Genomic DNA, 19,842 nt, shown 5'->3' on the forward strand with positions numbered 1-19,842 from the left:
CTGCAGGCGGCGCTAAGCCGCTGCGCCACCGGGGCTGCCCTGTTTTGCTTTAATATCTGTTACATACCTTTACATTAACTTTTTTTTTTTAACCTCAAGTAACATCCTTAAAAATTTACATTGACACTGGAATAAAATTTAATATGAAATTAAGTACTCACAATATGCTCTAATTTCTAAAAGTTTGACTACCGATACAAAGTAAAAATTACAAATAAAATAGCACCAGTTTTTTTTAAAGATTTATTTATTTATTTATTTGGTGAAGAAGGGCACAGAAGGAGAGAGAGAATCTCAAGTAGACTCCCCTTTGAGCGTGAAGCCTGACACAGGACTCAGTGTCATGACTCTGAGATCACGACCTAGGCCAAAATCCACACACTTAACTGACTGACCCACCCAGGTGTCCTGAAATAGTTTTATGGCAACTGGGTACAGAATTTTGGTATAGAATCATACTTACATGTGGTGTTTGATTAAGTTGATCTTACAATGAAAAGTTACTCAAGAGGCCATCAGACAAAAGCATGCAAAACATTTTTCAGTTGCCAAAAATCAAATCATTATCTTAACCATAGATATAGTTTATTTCCTTTTTAACTTCGCATTTGAAAGAGGAAATGTACTTTACAATTACATAAATTATTGCTTAACAGAGAATCAAAATTACATCTATTTAAATATAACTCCTTTAAACTGAAGGTATTAATATATTATTCGATTTTACCTAATCAATGCCTAGGAACTGTATTTATTATTTCCCAAATCTTTCTACAATTCTTTTTTATAACCTAAAGATCAAGGTATATTTCCTTCTAACTTGGTGTAGTTAACAAACACAACTTCGTTTTATTCCTGTGAGCCTCTGGGCTGTACTACTCAGAGCAGCTGGCATGTGATAAAGTGCTTTTTCTTTTAATCCCAAATGAACCTTTGGCCACATAAGATTTAGTACAGAAAGATAATCCAATAAATAATATAATTGTGAGAACTGTGAAAAACAGAGTCTTCAGAGTAGATTCAACAGGCTTTAATTTCATTTTTCAGTTGGGCAACCTCACCATATCCATGACTCCTCTTAATCAAACTGCCCCCTCCCCTCTGAAGCCACACATTACTGGCATGCTCCACACCATGAGTCACTTCAGAGTGGCCAGCCCAGCTGGAAAAGCAACGAGGCCTATTTGCAGTTTCCACCTGAACTCTGGAAGAGGTCTCACTTCATAGCAGGGAGGAAATAATATTCAAAATGACCTTGGAAAAAACAAAAAACAACAAAACAAAAACCCCGCTGTGCAACACGAAGCAGAAGAACCTTAGTCACTTGAGACCATGTGAGAAGCAAATAGGATTGCTTTCTAGTAAAGTGTGTGTTGAGGGTTCCTCACAAGACTAGAGAAATATAGGATGTTTGGGCTGGTAGGTTATTTCAACAGTAACATTTAGTGATACTGCTTTTGTTTTGGTTTTTTGGCTATCTTAAAGCACAAAATTGAGAAGTAAAAGGATGGGAAAGAGAGTCATGAAAACACATTCTACTTCCCCTGGGTATGACTCATGAACCTGCCAGGTCCAGTTCTAGCCAAACGCTTAAAGAGTGGTGTAGAGGGCGGGGCGGGGGGGGGGGGGCAGTGAATTCAGAAAGCAAGCAAGCAAGTGGCCAAGGCAATAGGTAGAGAAGATAATTCAACCTGGAGAGGGAAGAATTTAGCAAGTAGCCTTCACAACATACAGGGAGGGATCCATCAGAGAAGAGGTTTTCATTTGCTACTAAAAAATTGGAGGGCAGCTTCTGTGACACAAACGTGTGATATTTACCACAGCAGCATCAGGAATACTGAAAACATTAGTTACAACCCAAGTGTTCAAGGGGATAGTGATTAAGTTCTGTCAATCTAACAAAAATAATGAGTTACTAGTAGAGGGGTTATGAAAAATATACGAGCACTCACGAAACAGAATAGACATAGGTTTGACATATTCTGTTGTGACACCAGGTGTTAGTAATATTTGCTGGGGCAAGGGTATGTTTGCATTTGCAGAAGCCATGGAAGCATGTGGGGGCAGGCAATCGTTTTTAACCAACTGGCACCAAAGGCTTTCAAATTCATTTTAACAACTGATGCAGCAGTGCCAGCACAGGCTGGCTACGTGCCATCCCTGACTGTTGTGCCGACAGCCGCTAACCCCACTGAGCCCTCACTCCATGCCAGCCACTGCAAAGCACAACTTGCAACAGCTCTACGGTGATCATTATTACCATCTTTCTCCTACAGATGACAAAAAACTTAGGGAGGTTAAATGACTTGTTCGAATTCATTCTGCTTGCAAATGACAGTGCTGAGATTCAATCTCAGACCTGTTTGCCAACAGAATCTGGCAACTTTACCCTGGACCACACTGCTTCTTTCCCAAGACTATGTAGCTATATGAATAATACAAAAGGGAAAAATCAAGATAATAAAGTGTAAATAAATTAAGATTACATTTTACTTTTTTAGGGTGATTTTTTTCTTTCTTTTAAAATTTCCAAATGTTTTGTAATACAGTTGTTTTGCTTTTATAATGAAAAGTAAACTGGTAAGAAAAACTATCATAAGGAAAGATTTTATGACAGCAAGTTTTTTTAAACACTGGAAAGAGTTACTGAAGTTACAAATTTAAAACAATTTTTCCCCCTCCTCAAAACAGGATACTTTTCATTTGTCTGAAATGCTTCACATACTGTTCTATCTGAAAAAACAAGATCACCTATAGATTATAGCCCTTTCTAGCACTGGGATTCTACATGCATTGTCAATCTTTATCAAACAAATAAAAAATACCATCAGTCTAAAAATTATAGAGAAGCCAAGGTATTCATTCATTCAATTACTATGTACTGCCTGCTATGAGTCAGCTGTTTGGCCAGTTGGTGGAGAACTAAGTTAGTCAAGAACCTTGCTTTCATGGAGCATACAGCAATTTCAAGATGGCAATTCCTTCTTGGCCAATTTTTAAACCAACATTGCTGTGTTGAAGGGCAGAGAGCATTGGATCCAGGCTCAGGAGCAGCAGCCAGTGATCATACCTACTAGGGAAGGGGGGTTAGGCTGATCCATCTGAGAGCTTCAACATGGACTCACTCCCTTCTGGACCAAGACCAATAGTCAAAGAAGGAACTCTGAGAGAGTATTGTGGCTCTTGGGAGATCGCTTGGCCCTGGGAGGCAGTTTCTATGTCATCTGCTGGCATGTCATACTTCTCTAGGTCCCTTGGGGGGAAAATGAGATAGGCACAAATGACTGAGAAGACAATTAGTAATTGCTGAGAATTAGCTGGTCTCGAATCTTACAATTAAGGGAAAGAACCTAGTATTTAACCAAGCTGTACCTCTGAGAAGACAACTCTAAAACTTTGTGAATGTCACAGTATAGATTATGGTTCCTGAACATACTGCCACCATCATTACCAGTGTGAATATGATGACGCACTTGGGTTAGGTCTGACCTGAGAACTTCCTTCTGACCTGGAAACAATCTGTTTAGGGCTCAAAATACGTATCCATTTTATTGTAAGATAAATCACACTCATTTGGAGGTACAGTAAGGACTGTTATTTCAGGGATATAAAAACCATTTGTGTTATTTCAGGGATATAAAAACTCACAATAAATACAAAGATGGTTAAAACTCTATACTACCCTCCCACAAATAAATACCCATTTAAATGAAGAGATACAGACCCCTACAGACCTTCCTTCATCTTCCTTTCTTGTTTTGCCACTCAGTGTGGTCAGCCTAATTTCCTTGGAACTAGATCCCTTTTCATACTTCTTCAGGTTGCTAAACGGACACTCAGTGTGCTGAGTGTGACAGTCTGGTGAAAATTTAAGATGGCTAGAAGATCCTTTAAATCAACTTTTAGACTCCGTCATGTCTATAAAAGTAGGGAACTTACATTCACAATGTGTTACTCAGCCAATGCCCCAGCCACATGTTATGCACCTCACCTTCGATATAGCTTGGACTGTCCGAAAGTCATAATTACCAGTGGTACATGGAAGGTAGTCAAGACTAGAATGATCTGGGAAGAGACAAAAGCATGCAGTCAATAAGAAAGATAGTCCAGTTACATGCTTGCATGTGATGGGATTAAATCAACATCTAAAAGATCGTCAATAACCCTGTTCTGTGGTAGCCTAATGTCAGAAAACCAAGAAGGGGGCGGCCTGGGTGGTTCAGTGGTTTAGCGCCACCTTTGGCCCAGGGCCTGATCCTAGAGACCTGGGATGGAGTCCCACGTCGTGCTCCCTGCGTGGAGGCTGCTTTTCCCTCTGCCTGTGTCTCTGCCTCTCTCTCTCTCTCTCTCGCTCTCTGTATCTAATTAATAAATAAAAATCTTAAAAAAAGAAAAAGAAAACCAAGAAGGACCATGTTACTAGGGTTCACCATGACACAGGATCTCAACTCAATTTGTTGAAATGGTTCCATCACATACTTTTGAAGTAGTGAGGCAGAGCTCATCAACTACACATTATAATAAAGGAAGGGTTCAACTATTTTGTATCTCTATAATTGTAAGATAGTCTCAGGCAAAGATCATCCCTTTTTCTGCTTACAGAGGTTTAAACAGTATGGGTGTTCTAACAGAGGTCAATATGTCACATATATTTATCCTTTTCTTCCTTTCCTTGCTGTTAGTTCCCCATGAAATTAATTTTTCAAATAAGTATTTTTCTAGACATAAATATGCATGAGGAAAAGATTCTGATAGTAGTTTAGTATAAGAGGGGAGGGAATCTCAAGTAGCCATATAACAAGAAACCTTAGAGATACCAACTATCTTAGATAAATGGATACATTCTGGAAATTAGCATGCTACTCAAATTGTAGAAGAACCGGAGATGTGTTTAAAGACATTCTACCAGAAGTTTAAAAATTAATTAAAATAAGAAATTTCTAACTTGCTTTTCAACACTAAAATTCTATTTCTTTTGGTTCCTGATACAGCAGTTATGTGCCCCAGTGCCAGGATATATACATTACCAGAATACCAGAGGGTATGAGCTGTGGCCTCCTCTGCCTTTGTTCAGACAGAAGGACATAGAGCTGGGCAACACCAAGCCCTGATTCAAGACCTGAGGCCACCCTCAGCACACCCTCCTACTGGGAAATCATATATACCAGCAGGGATAAGGGGCTGACGGACTCTTTCTCCATGGCCCCAGTCCTGGCAGTGGCTCCTCTGTGACAGGAGAAGAGACAACAGATGGAGTCGAACAACTATGAGCCCTGGGCGCCATAGTCCTTCAACGCTAACCACAGGAAAGGACACAGGAACAGTTTGGAGGAAAAAAAATGCCAAGATGTGCGACGTGCAGTTTTCTGCTTCTATACAGGGGTCTTCCCAAGTATTGTGAGGCTCTTGTCTGGGCACATGGCACTCTTCCTCCTCTTTCTTCTTCTTGCTCATCTTGATGCCAAGCAGCTACCAAAAACTAAAAAGGTGTCTATCTTCCTATTATGGAAGAAGGAGGTGACCAGATGTTCCCAGGTCTAAAGCAAAACCAAACCAATCACAGCTTCCTGAAAGTCTGTACTGCAAACATGTTATTTTCTGCAACGGAGGTTGGAGACCATTTCAGAAAGTAACAACATTCAGTGTTTAAACTCCTACAATCAACATCTTTTTCTCACCGCACTGAATTAACAGACTCAAAATGCTACTTACCCCAGTGCCATCGCCAACCCAGGACAAGGATACTGAGACACTGAGATCATCAAACACATGCTATAAGGGAAAAAAAAAATTTGATTTAGAATTGTCATCTGTCTTTCGATCTCCGGTTTCCTTAAATAATTCAGAGCACTATTCTTTTCAAAGTAATTAACTTCATTATTATAAGGGGATACGGATTCCCAGAAAAATCTGGGAGAGCTAGGATTGAACTACTTAACCCAAATTACAAATAACTTGGACATTTTAATTCTCTCACGTACGAAGTAAGCCAAGCAGATGAGTTTTCTTACTGCACCAGATGGGGAGATGGAATAATCTAATTGCTTTCTCCAAAAGAACTAAATATAAAGATATAGAAAGTATTCTTAGGATGCTTTAAAACAAGAGATCACAGCCCACATTGACAGATATAATTGTAACCCAATCGGCATAATTTGAATTTTTCTAGGCAGCCTTCACAGTACAGTTGAGTAGTTATTAGCCAGATTCCTTTTGCTCCTAGGCTAACTCACTCACTCAAAATCACAAGGGACAGAAGCAAGAGCTGATGCCCTGCTTCACCTTTAAATAGTGATGATGGTGCCTGGGTGGTTCAGTCTATTAAGCATCTGGCTCTTGATTTTGGCTCAGGTCATGATCTCAGGGTCACAAGACCGAGCCCCATGTCAGGTTCCGTGCTCAGTGCGCAGAGTCTGCTTGAGATTCTCTCTTCCTCTCCCCCTCTCCCCCTCTCCCTCCCCCTGCTCTCTAATAAATAAATCTTTAAAAATAAATACATAGTAATGATGAGCATGATGAATTACGACAGAACAGTCTTAAAAGTCATGGTAAGAGTGAGGAGAAAGAAAAGGGAAAGCTGGTATATTATTTCCAAGATATGTTAAGCATGTTGGAATGTAGTTATAATGATCATTATGGATTCTTTAGGGTTTTGGTTTTCAAATACTTTCTCTATTTATAAAATAATACATACCCATTATAGAAAATGTAGGTACAATAGAAAAACTAGGGAGGTATAATAAAGAAAATATAAATTATTTATAGTCCTATCACACAGAGCTATTTAAGGCTAACATTATGGGTATAATCTCCTGGTCTCTACCATTTTTTAACTGATAAAGAATTCCTAAAAGGCAATACTGACACTTGGTAACAATTTCCAGCCATACACAAATGTATACGGGGGTAAAGGGTGTTGACACCCCAGCATGGTCAAACATCCACATATAACTTTTGACATACAACTCATTAAAAACTTAACTACTAATCGGCTACTGTTGACTGGGAGCCTTACCAATATCATCAATAGTAGAGTAACACATATTTTGTATGTTACAGGTATTACAGGCTGTATTCTTGCAATAAAGTAGCTAGCGGAAATAAAATGTTACAAAGAAAATCATAAGGAAGAGAAAATACACTTAGAGTACTGCACTCCATTTATAAAACAAACAGAACACTCCATGTAAGTGGACTCATGCAGCTCAAACCTGTACTGTTCAAGGGTCAAATGTACAGGAAAAAGTGAAGAGCTTTCCTTTTCCCCGTCACACGTCCCACCACCTCAAGCCCCACTCCCCTGAGAGCAGTTAATAGTTTAGTATAGGGATCCCTGGGTGGCGCAGCGGTTTGGCGCCTGCCTTTGGCCCAGGGCGCGATCCTGGAGACCCGGGATCGAATCCCACATCGGACTCCCTGCATGGAGCCTGCTTCTCCCTCTGCCTATGTCTCTGCCTCTCTCTCTCTCTGTGTGACTATCATGAATAAATAAATAAAATCTTTAAAAAAAAAATAGTTTAGTATAGATTTCTGCTAAATGTTGACGATTATGCTTTTCACCTACAAAGACTTACTGTAACTTCTTAAGTTTTTAAATCTTTTCTTTTTTAAGTTTTTAAATCTTAAGCAGGCCCTGCCTTTCTGAGTTTGAGCAGTTCCTTAGAATAGAGGCTACAACTTTATACTTCTTGGTATTCTCTGTGCCCACCATGCTACTTTACACACTTACTAAGCATTTGTTGACAATGATTCTACATCCTTCCCAAACCATAAATAGAACATGTCTATAAATGGTGGGACTCCCGCCACGTGGTCACTTGAGCCATTGCCCCAAGAGAGAAGTCTGTAGAACTATGACTTCAAACATGAATTGTTTTGCTGATCTTCTATCTTCTTTCATGGTCCTCCCGAATGGGTTTCTGAATTCACCTCTGCTGTCTCCTCCCCGGATCGTAAGTACCTCTAGATCAGCAGAAGCCTTGGGAGAACCTCTGTAAGAGGTCCAAGCAGGGCCTCACGGACGACTTGCTCACTAAACGCTGGATAACCACCAAACGCTCAGCCAGAGCTGCTCACAGCCCTGTGGGACAGAAAGGCCATTCATACATGTGAGCTGGCTAAGCATTGGAGAAAAAGTAGGGCTGCTAGAAACATCTGGAACCGGAAGCTTAAAGACTGACACAGCCATGTGTCTTGTAAGATATTCCACACAGAGCAAGACGGCCTGTTCTCTTGAGTGAGGATATAGTGTCTGAAATTACATCAATGAGCTCCTTGAGGAGCAGGAATATCCAGAGCTACCACAGGCACCAGACAGACCACAGGGGCTCACAGTCATCTAAACACAGGCTATCTTTCCAAGGAAGGCTCTGGTCACAACTGACTGGGATAAAAGATAACCTGTATCTCTGGAGTCCTGGCTATCTTGATCAGGCCACAATATAGTCTTGAGCCAATCGGGATTTGCAACTCTGGCTTTTCGGACAAAGCCCTACATACCTGACCCAGTCAATGCACACTGGCATTACTCACATTTTCCTATTGCCCAGTCACAGTAGGAGGAGGATCATTAGATATCGCTAGCAACACCTAGCTTCACCTGAACAACTCAAAGGATCATTATGGACCTCATTATCATTCAAAGAGTTCCTCTGGAAATGGAGGCCAGATTTATTAACTATAATTGTGGTCTTTTGCGACCCCTAAGCCCCCTTCCCTTCCCAATAACCAAGTACATTCTCCTTTTGAAAGCAAACTCACTGAAAAAACCCACTCACCTATGGCAAATGCAATTAACTTTTTATATTCCAGTCTTTACCATTCTTATACTAGTGAAAGTTAAAGAGAAAAATGAAATCAGATCTAACAATGGTCCAAACCTCAGATGAAAAGAAAAGGACATATGGAAAGAAGACAAACCCAGAAACACTGGGGAACTAAAAGCATGGATATAATCCTACCCCTTCAGTGGGAGAAGGATTTTGGATGTTCAGGAAAGAGTGGACAACCAAGGCATGGTTAGGAGACAGAATTCACAAGCGTCAGCAAAAGGCTAGCAATTCTAATGGTTAGTGACCGATTATACTCGGTACAACACAAGTGTCACTCTACAACGCAGTGGCATCTTAGATGTTTCAAAATATGTATTACTTTTAATGACAGCAACAAGAACCTTGGCTGCATCCCTCATTAGCCCTGAAGTCCATCTAGTGCAGAGACAAAACCTATTCATTTTAGGAACTAATATATAGCACAGCACATGGATGGCACTCCATAAATATTCAATTCATTTTCTTTATGAACTACTTGTGAAGCTCTGAAAATGAAGATGATGAAGTAGAAAGGCCAGACCCACTTAATTTCCCCATGACAGAACGGAGTATGACATGTAAAAGTTCTATTCTGAGAGGATTTCTGCCTCCAGCCAAGATGGAGTAACAAGGGTCAGATGTGCTTTCCCACCTGAAAAAAAAAACCCCAAGACCACAGCATATGTAAAACAATAATAGTTTTCAAGGCACTGGACTTCAGGCAATGAAAGACACTGATCTCCGAGAGACAGGAAACAAACGAGGGCCTCCATCTGCCCTACCTTACTGTCTGGAGAGAATTTCTAGGCCACAGTGCAGGGAAGGGAAACCCAGGGTGGAGCCCAGAGGTCTCCTCAGTTGAAGAGATGAGGTGGTAGTCTGTGGAGGCGGTGGAGGTTGGGGTTCACAGAATAGAGTACTAGAAAGGCAAGAGCTGTACAGAAAGAGAACTTGAGATCCACAGCCAGAGGCTCTCCAACCAAACTGCCAAGCCTTCAACTAAGTCCTCATCAGCATATGTGTGTAAGGAAGCTACCTGAGACCAAGGAAAGTTCTACCTGAAAGAAATGAAAGAGACCATATCCAGGCCTCACATGGGTCCAGAAATAATTCCTGTTCCCAACCATAGTAGAAAACCTCTTATGTCACAGTAATTGGAGAGAGTACTCAGAAAAGCTCTACCTCACTACCTCACTTCTCCTTACCTCAGGAGAAAAATTAACCCTCATCTAAATGCTATAATGGTCTTACCTTAAAAAGCTTAAAAAAAACCCAACAAAAACAAAAAGGACCAATTCACTGCTAAGGAACCTAACTATGGGGATCCCTGGGTGGCTCACTGGTTTAGCGCCTGCCTTCAGCCCAGGGTGTGACCCTGGAGTTCCTGGATCGAGTCCCACATCGGGCTCCCTGCATGGAGCCTGCTTCTGCCTCTGCCTATGTCTCTGCCTCTCTCTCTTTCTGTGTCCCTCATGAATAAATAAATAAAATCTTAAAAAAAGAAAAAAGGAACCTAACTATGCCTCGGACCAAAGTTCAAGATATTTATAGGACTATAAAAATATCTAGCACTCGAGAAGATAAAATCCACAATGTCCAACATTCAATCAAAAAACCAGGCGCCCAAAAAAAAAAAAAAAAAAAAAAAAAAAAAAAAACCAGGCGCCCAAAGAAGCAAGAAAACAGGAACCATAATGAAGAGAAAAATCAATCAAACTGACCCAGAAATAACACAGATAATAGAACTAATAGACAAAGACGTGAAGACAGCTGTAATTATACTCCACAGGTTCAAGAAATTAGAGAGCAGATTGAGCATGCTAAATAAAGGCCCAGAAGATAGGAAACAGACTCAAACTGGACTTCTAGAGATGGGAATTACAGTGTCTGGGATGAAAATTACCCTGGACAGCATTAACAGGAGAGGAGGCACTGCAGAAGAGGCCGTTAATAGACTTGAAGCCATACCCATGGAAACTATTCACGTGAGACATAGCAAAAAAGACAGGAAAAAATGAACAGAGCATCACTGGGCTACAGAGTTTCAAGTAACCTAATATATATGTAATAGGAGTCTCTGGAAGATGGGGGGTGGGAACAGGAAAAAAAATTGAAAGGAATAAGAGCCTCAAATTTCCCAGATTTAATGAAAAGTATAAACCCAGGGAGCTAAAAAGCTTACAAATCCCAAGCTTAAGGAGCATAATGAAAACTACACTGAAGCACATCACATTCAAAATGTTTAAAACCAGTGATAAAAATCTTAAAAGCATCCAGGAGAAACAAAAACATCATACACAGAAAAACAAAGAATCATAGCAGACTTCTCCTTGGTCACAGTGCAAGCCAGTGTATTGGTATCTCTAAAGAACTAGGGGGAAATTGTAAAGACAGAATTCTATGGCCAGTGAAAATAGTTGTTAAATGCAGGCTTTAGAAAAGAAAAGCTCTGTTCTTCTGAACTTGTTCATTGCCCCTCAGTATTATACGGTGGGCATGACTTTTTGACAGCCACAAGAGAGGGACTACACCAGTGCAAAAGATCTGAAAGACAGCTGAAATTCCAACTTACCATGTAGAACCAACCATTCTGGTTCCTAACACAGCTCACGTGATCTCTTCTTAGCTATTATTCTCACAGCACTTATGGATGTTGCTGGTACTATAACTATTTGCCTCTTTGACTACCTCTCAGATAATGCTAGGAATTCTTAGATGGCAAGCACTGTGCTCTGGTATCGCCTATCAGGCCTAGTACAAGGTCTTACATGCATTAAGAGCTCCACAAATATCTCTGTAGAAGTCTATTCACAAACCCCTGCTACCAACACTACTGACCTGTGTGTCATCTTCCTTCTAGCATAGTTACCAACATTTCCATAAATAATGGCTGAATAGGGATTCTTCCTATGGCCTTTCTGCCAGCCAGAACACTGTTAACACTAGCCCACACACATAATAGTGACCTCACTCCTCCTTCCCACTATACTTACCATCAGCTCCATATGGCCCAAACTGGTCAAGATGGCCTGCCTGCATCAAAGTGTTTGGAGACACAGGCCAGGGGAAGACTGTACAGAAGAGAAGTTCACACATTTGAGTACGAAGAATAGTGATCTGCATACTGAGATTTAGGCAGGACTTCCAGAGGTGGAAGCAGACACAAACAATAACAAGGTGGCTGTGCAGGTACAACAAACATGAGGATACATGCAAGCCTTCTGAAAGATGTCAAAGGATAACACAAGTAACCTACTAATGTCACCACCAGTCAAGGGCTGAGTATATAGCAGATGCTATAAGTGCTTGTTAAAAATGATAGAAAAGTTGTAGTAGGAATAGAAGGAAAATAAAAATACAGAAAAGGAAAAGTGTATAGAAGAAGAGTATTTGCTTGCATGCACAAAGAAAAAAGGAGATGAGGCCACAGGATCACTCTCGAATATGCATGGTTTCCAATCATATATACAGCTGAACATAATCAACCAATAAGTTATGGTTCAACTGTTCTAATCAAGGCAAAGTAAGATGAATAAGAGAAATATGAGCAGAGAACGAAGCTGTGTGGCTAGAAAGAACTGAAAGGCAAAATAATCCCTTTAAGGGGAGAAAACCCCAAACCATCAGCACAATATTACCAATGAATAGGCCACAATATTAAAATACTGAACATATAAAAACATGTGGGAGGCAAAGAGTTCAGCCAACAGAAGGTAGAGTGAGTGTCTACCTCAAGCAGTGTTGCAAAAACGATGTTATGTATTAGAGGTATATGTGACAATTGAAATGGAGAAGGTGGGGAGAGGTGACGCATGTTTCATTTCCAGAAAACAATGGCTGTGTTGCTCCAATGTACTATCCCTAAGAGGTAGATTATTTAGCACAAAGAGAACATGATCTGGCCACTTCCTATTGCTAAGCAGTGAGCCAAATGCACATTGCAGAAGCAGGCCAAAATTAAGGGAAACCGTGTATACATGCTGTTTATATGATGAACAAACAGTACAAAAGCCAGTATCCAGAGGGGCCACAGGGTAAATACAGTAATTCAGATTACTTCATCATACCCTATGGTAGGAAGCTCAGAAACCAAGCAGTTTAAGACTACGTAAAAAAACAAACAAACAAACAAGAAAAACCTCAGCTTGATTCAATCAGAAGCAGATGAGCATGGAACTTGCCACTCCTAGAGACAGATTTATTAATTTCCTAGCACAGTTACTGGTACAAGAAAAGACAAGATAGATCAATGGAACAAAACAAAGTCCAAGACCAGGCAAGGTTTTTTTCAGCCTATGATGAAGCTGGCATTTCAAGTTAGTGGTCGAAGTATTGGGGAAACTAGCTATTTGGAAAAAATAAGCTGGATCCTTAAAACCTTTCTTACCCCCACTCCCAAATAAATTCCACATACAGCAAAGATTTAAATATAAAAAGTCAAATCTTGAAAACCCTTGAAAGTATGAGTGACTATTGATATAATCTTAGAATGAGAAATTACAAAAAATAATACAGAAACTGGAACCCATAATATAACGTAGGGATTACCTGGACTATATAAAAGAATTTTAATGGCAAAACACAAAATGGTGGGCAGCCCCAGTGGTGTAGTGGTTTAGCGCTGCCTTCAGCCCAGGGCATGATCCTGGAGACCTGGGATCGAGTCCCAGGTCAGGCTCTCTGCATGGGGCCTGCTTCTCCCTCTGCCTGTGTCTCTGCCCCTCTCTCTCTCTCTCTGTGTCTCTATGAATAAATAAATAATAAAAAAAGATTCATTTATTAAAAAAAAAAAACACAAAATGGCAAGTTGAAAAAATTGGGAAAATTATTTGCAACAAGACAAAGGGTTTCTATCATAGCTGTCAAGTCAATAAGAAAAAGACAAAGACCTCCAAAGAAACTAGGAGGAAGACACAAACAAGCAATTCACAAAGGACAAGGAAGTGGCTAATAACATGGGAAAAGCTATTCAATTTCACTAGTAATCCAAAGAAAGTCACAGAAAAATAATGTAATGACACTTCCACCTTCCAGAAAAGCTGGACAGCACATATCCAGTGAGGAGGACAGGGAGACCAGCACCTGTGGGTGGGAGCATACCAACTGCTACCACTTTTCTGGAGATCTGCTCACTGATGTGAATTGGAACTGAAAATGTCCATACCATGCGACCCAGCAAACCCACCCTCGGGATCTATCACAGGGAGATTATTACACGTCTTGACAAAGGATGATCGTACCTGGATGTTGCAGCTAACAACTACTGGGCACTCCCTATAGGCCACTGTGCGAAAGCATCTTAACACATTATCATCTAATCCATATAACAACGCCATAGATATCACTCTCTCAGTATATTCTAGGTGAAGGATTAAGCCTCGTTAAATATGCAATGATGCGCAATGAAACATACTGGGTGCTGCTGAAAATGTTTCAGGTATTCACTGACGCTGGAAGATACTTGCAGTGCGGTGCGTGTAAAGCAAGTTACAGGACAGTGTGTGAAATCTTGTGTGGGTACTTCTGGTTAGAAGCTACCTGGAGGGAGGGCCTTCAAAAAATTAACAGCACCTGTCTCTATATGGTAGAATTTATGGTGACACTTTTTCTTCTTTTTAGTTTTTCTGGATTGACTGAATTAATCCCCATGCCACCTCCAACTAGCAGGAATCATGTTTAAAAATAAAACTACAGGGCAGCCTGGGTGGCTCAGCAGTTTAGCACCACCTTCGGCCCAGGGTGTGATCCTGGAGACCGGGGATCGAGTCCCGCGTCGGGCTCCCTGCATGGAGCCTGCTTCTCCCTCTGCCTGTGTCTCTGCCTCTCTCTGTGTGTCATGAATAAATAAATAAAATCTTAAAAAAAAAAAAAAAAGATTCTCACTCCCTCTCCCTGTCCCTCCCTAAAAAATAAAAATAAAACTACAGATTTTTTTATTTTTTTATTTTTTTTAATATTTTTTATTTATTTATGGTAGTCACAGAGAGAGAGAGAGAGGCAGAGACATAGGCAGAGGGAGAAGCAGGCTCCATGCACCGGGAGCCCGACGTGGGATTCGATCCCGGGTCTCCAGGATCGCGCCCTGGGCCAAAGGCAGGTGCTAAACCGCTGCGCCACCCAGGGATCCCAGATTTTTTTATTTTGAAAAAAAAAAAAAAAAAGGATATATAAAAGAGTGGTGAGTGGTATAAAAAGTATACACAGAGCATATCAGTTTATTCTTCTGTTATACTGGCTAGCGGGATGCAAGAGAAGGTTACAGGACAGGTCAGAGAGCCCCGCTCCTCCCAGCCACACTAACAGGGGTGGGTCTCAATTTAAAGTAGACTTCCTAATACCACATCCCAACATCATTCTTCTCTGATAAACTCACAGTCTCTTGTTCATCACCTGTTGAACCGTGACTTCTAACGTCCCAGATGGCACTGGCAGCCGTCTGCTGCCCCCAGTAGGGAAGCTCTGGGCAGCAGGGAATCATTGGCTGGCATTTATAACCAAATTGGTTTTCAGGGACTCATTATGTTAGGAAGTAGGGGACAGCTTGTACTACCTTTTCTGAAACATTCACCTTGACAGATGATGGTAAGATTTACCCATGCATTTACTGCCTACCATTTTAAAGTCTGAGGTCCACACATTTTAGAGACCATGAATTAACACAAATGTCCATTTCTGTGGTCCTGTGGCCGACTGCTAGCTCCATCTGGAAAATGAGAAAGGCCACAAAACACAACATCCTTCACAGGATAACTTTATCTTCACATCCAATTAAGCCAGAAGCCTAATTAAATTACTGTTGCTGTAGCTCAGAGAACTTAAAGTTGGTCCTGAGAGTCACTGTAGCTTGGAAAGAAAATGTGGTAATGAGAAACTTCTGCCTGTCTTAGTTACACACCTGATGGAAAGTAAAACACTGAGAGAACCAACACTGGCACAACCAAACATGGGTCAGTTTCACAGGGTTGGCCCCAACTGAGAATCCACTTGCAGATGACCAGACCAGGAATGGCTTCTCTGGCTGGTAAACGAGGGAATGAATCCCTTGACGGCATCCTTCGCACAAATTCCTTCTTTTGACAAGTACCTCTGTCTACCACGTGCCATGCCCTATTTGGAGCACTGGGGAAACAGCAGTGAGAGTACATGTTCCGTGCTCATGGAGCATTTATACCCCAAAACACACTTCCTGCAGAAGTCTAAAAATGAAGGCTAACCATGCTAGTAGACCTTTAATCTAGAGACGACAGCCTGTCACAGCGAAAATACAACTATGAAAGTAGGTATGAAAGCCCAGACCAGTAACTCGCTGGTTGGAAAAACAGGCTCAAATTATTTTCTCTCTTGGGAATCCACTTCCTCAGAAGTAAAACTGAATTATGCTCCTTCACTCACTGGAATAATAGGAATCAAATGAAATAACATACAAAGGCAAGGCCCTGGTGATCTCATAAAAGCTGGAAATTTAAGATTCAGGCTTCTTAACCCCAACTAGGGAACACAGGGACAGACGGGACACAGGGCTGTGCAGAAGAGGTCTGCGAAACAACCTAGGTGACGCTTTTGCAGGCAGGAAGAACATCTTAACAGAATTCAGTTCCGTTAAATAAGGCGCTGCTAGGATCATAAAACATGAGCTAAAAATAAGATCACAAATGTTCCAGTTCTCATGGAGACTATTCTTAGAAATGAAAACACTAAACACAAAATATTACACAAGTTTTCATACCTACTCAATTATTCAGTTTTCTGCAAGGCAAGACGATACAGAGGAGAGCCCTGGGCTAACATTCAATCTGAATTTTATTTCCAGCTCTGCTGTGTGAACTTGAGCAGTGCAATCTAACTTCACAGCCAAGGTGAGGGGGATGGAATGCCAACATTTCTACTCCTTATGAACTTTAAAATTCTGACTCATCAATAATTTAACCACTCCGTTTGCTTTTCCAGTGCTCTTTGTTTAAAACAAACAAAAAACCAACTAAGCCTGCCGGCTCTGCAATACGTCAGTGTTGAAAGGAGAGGGCAACAGCAACCTGCTTTAGGCAGAAACCCCAAAGACCCACACACTCACTGGAAGGAAGCAAGGGAGGCCTCTGGGGCCAGGATCCATGTAGCAGAAATTTATGCATCTGACTTCTAAGATAAACCTACAGACCATCACTCTGATCAATTTGCTAAACTTGTCAGAACTGCCTAAAATTAGTGACCCATTTTCTTAGCTTACAGAGGCAGCAAATAAAATCTGGGGGATAGTACGTCTCAAGACAGGGTCAGCAGCAAGAAGGAGATGGATATTCCAAGGGGACTGTCATTTCTGCAGAACAAAAAAGTAAGCTCCAACAAGCAAACAGGCCCCACACATCTCAACAGCCTTGAGGGCATGAATGCCACGCCAGATTAAAATAATTTAATCTCTTCTTAAATGATCCAGCGTCATACTGTTGACTAAGAAGGCAGAGAAATATTTTAGAAAGATTCTCATTAAACAACCACAAAAAAACCTTTGGAACTTGAAAGGGTGGGCTTAGTTTTTGCAAAGTTCACTTTTGTGGGATAACTCAGTTCTCCTTATGCCCAATAAAAGCTGGATTTCCAAATCTTAGTCCCACTTCAAAGAAAAAGTGATAAGGGATAGGCCCTAGTTGGCAGCCACTGACCCACTGGGGGTGGTGACCAAGCCCTCACTGCCTCTGCAGCAACCACACCCGCCTTCCTCCAGACCCTTGGGCACACCGAGCTCTTTCTAGCCCCAGGCCTTCGAACCTGCGGTTCTCTCTGCCCATGGTACTCCTACTGATCAAATTCTATTCATCTTCAAGTCTCAGTTCGAATAATTTCTCAGTGAGTCCTTAATGTCCCCTGACTAAAAGGACCTCTGTCAATTATTCTCCTGCTGGTACTTTTCTTCTTCCGGGTATATTTATGACTACATATTTGTTTAACGTTCATGTTTTCTGTTGGCTCTTGTCGGCCGTGTGCCACCATCAGTTTCCAGGACTGAGGATCCAGTACAATGTCCAACATCTGGAAGGTATGCAATCTGCAACGGCTGAGATAAAGAATACCAATAATGGTAGTGAACTCTTACTGAGCACCTATGACAGGTGACATACCCCTACCCTTCTAGAGGTGAAGCAGCAGCCTCAGAGCGGTCGAGTACTTTGTGCAGAATTACACAGCTGGTAGGTGACAGTGCAATGATTCAAACTCCTACCTGCCTGCTTCCAGACTACAGGTGTAATGACTACTCTTCCCTCCAGCACTGTGTGAGGCAAAAGTGGTGCAGGAATAGCACAAGCCTGGCCCCCACCTTTAATAAAATTATAATCCGAGGCAAAAAAGTTTCATAAACCGGGATCCCTGGGTGGCGCAGCGGTTTGGTGCCTGCCTTTGGCCCAGGGCGCGATCCTGGAGACCCGGGATCGAGTCCCACGTCGGGCTCCCGGTGCATGGAGCCTGCTTCTCCCTCTGCCTGTGTCTCTGCGCCTCTCTCTCTCTCTCTGTGACTATCATAAATAAATAAAAATTAAAAAAAAAAAAAGTTTCATAAACCAAAGTGAACATGAGATGGAATAATACAGTTAAATGCTAGATTACGCGGCACTATTAAATGTTGTAGGAAAAAAGAAAGCCACTAGAGCTAGAAGGGCATTGAGACAGGAGGAAAACCATGTGAACAAAGATGGAGAAGTACATAGCACATGACCAGCTCAATGGACTGGTGGACAGATCACACTAACTGAACAGAGGGTTAACACAGGCCAGGAAATGGTCAAATGTTAGACTGAAGAGACATGCACCTAAGAAAAAATAATTCCATTAACATTCTGGTCTGCTATGCTTCCAAGCAAAGTTCCTGAGCAGCACCTATCACATCTTGTTACTATTTCTCAAAGCTTCACAGAGGTTAGTACCGTGCAAATCTAACAGTGGTGCCTGTTAACAAATGAGGGTGAAGCCAGCAACGTGCCATTTCAGAGCTGTTAAAACCATAGTCACTAACTCCAATAAACTACAGCTTAATGAAACAGAAGTAGTTATCAAATGATAAGTAGTCTTATTTTTTACCATCGTAAATTCTTTAAAACTATGAGTAAACAACTATATATACTGAAAACTACTAGAACTAAATGATGGTAGGATTATTATTTCTCCTGAATCTCCCATAGCTTCAGGAAAAGACACTTACTTGAGTTAATCTCTCTCTTACTTTATATACCCTTGTTCGTAAAATCCCAAGTCCAAGGACATAAGTAGTATATATTTCTTAAGCCAGATTTGGTTTCTCTGAGTATCCATGATGATTTTCTAGGAATATTACAGCAATGAAAAAAAATTCAAGTACATACACAAATACTTGGGCATCTAACTGGTAATGCATCAGAATCTTTGTGGAAAGAATTATTGTAAGATAAAGGATGGATACACATTAAACCCCACATCTCATTTAATCTTCACAATGACCCTAAGACATAGATATTAGGATATCCATTTTATAGATGAAAAGACCAAGGCTCACTGAGATTAATGTGTCCATGCTCACCACTGAAGTTTGACTCCAGCCAGGTTGATCTAAGATCATGTTCCCTCCTATCCACTGCTTCAAAGAACTGCCAATCATATTAACAAGTTAAAATTTTGATGTAATCATGAAGGTTAAAAAAAGAACACATACACTTCTCACATTGCTGCCAATCTTGACTCAGCCTCCTTCTTGCCACCCCCACCCAAGCCTGTCACCCAACTCTGCCAAGTGATAAAACCACCTCATCTCATGTATCTCCTCTTATGCATGTGTTCCTCTGGGGTTGGTATTTATCAGGATCATCTGGCTGACAATTGGACCTTATGGAATCAGCAGCCAGATCAACAGGCTTATTAAGAAATGACATAAATCACACATATGTCATACTTTAAGGTTTTCAAGACATTTTCTCTTCAAAGCCCCTGATGATGCTACATTTTATATGAAGGGAAACTAAGGCTTAAAAAGGCTAACTGAGGGCAGCCCCTGTGGCCTGCAGCCTGGGGT

General features: G+C 41.1%; 1 protein-coding gene across 5 annotated transcripts in view; it reads right to left on the reverse strand.

Annotated features, from left to right (window-relative positions):
* SORT1 (sortilin 1) overlaps positions 1-19,842 on the reverse strand; it is a 66,810-nt gene that overhangs the window by 38,670 nt on the left and 8,298 nt on the right. For all 5 annotated transcript variants that reach the window (XM_072834865.1, XM_072834864.1, XM_072834863.1 and 2 more), the window contains exons 2-3: positions 5,713-5,772; positions 3,992-4,065 (exon numbers count right to left, since the gene is read on the reverse strand). In XM_072834865.1, the coding sequence (XP_072690966.1) occupies positions 3,992-4,065; positions 5,713-5,772 (134 nt within the window). The remainder of the gene's footprint in view (positions 1-3,991; positions 4,066-5,712; positions 5,773-19,842) is intronic.

This window comes from Canis lupus, chromosome 8 (genome assembly GCF_048164855.1).
Source record: "Canis lupus baileyi chromosome 8, mCanLup2.hap1, whole genome shotgun sequence".
Taxonomy (NCBI): domain Eukaryota; kingdom Metazoa; phylum Chordata; class Mammalia; order Carnivora; family Canidae; genus Canis; species Canis lupus.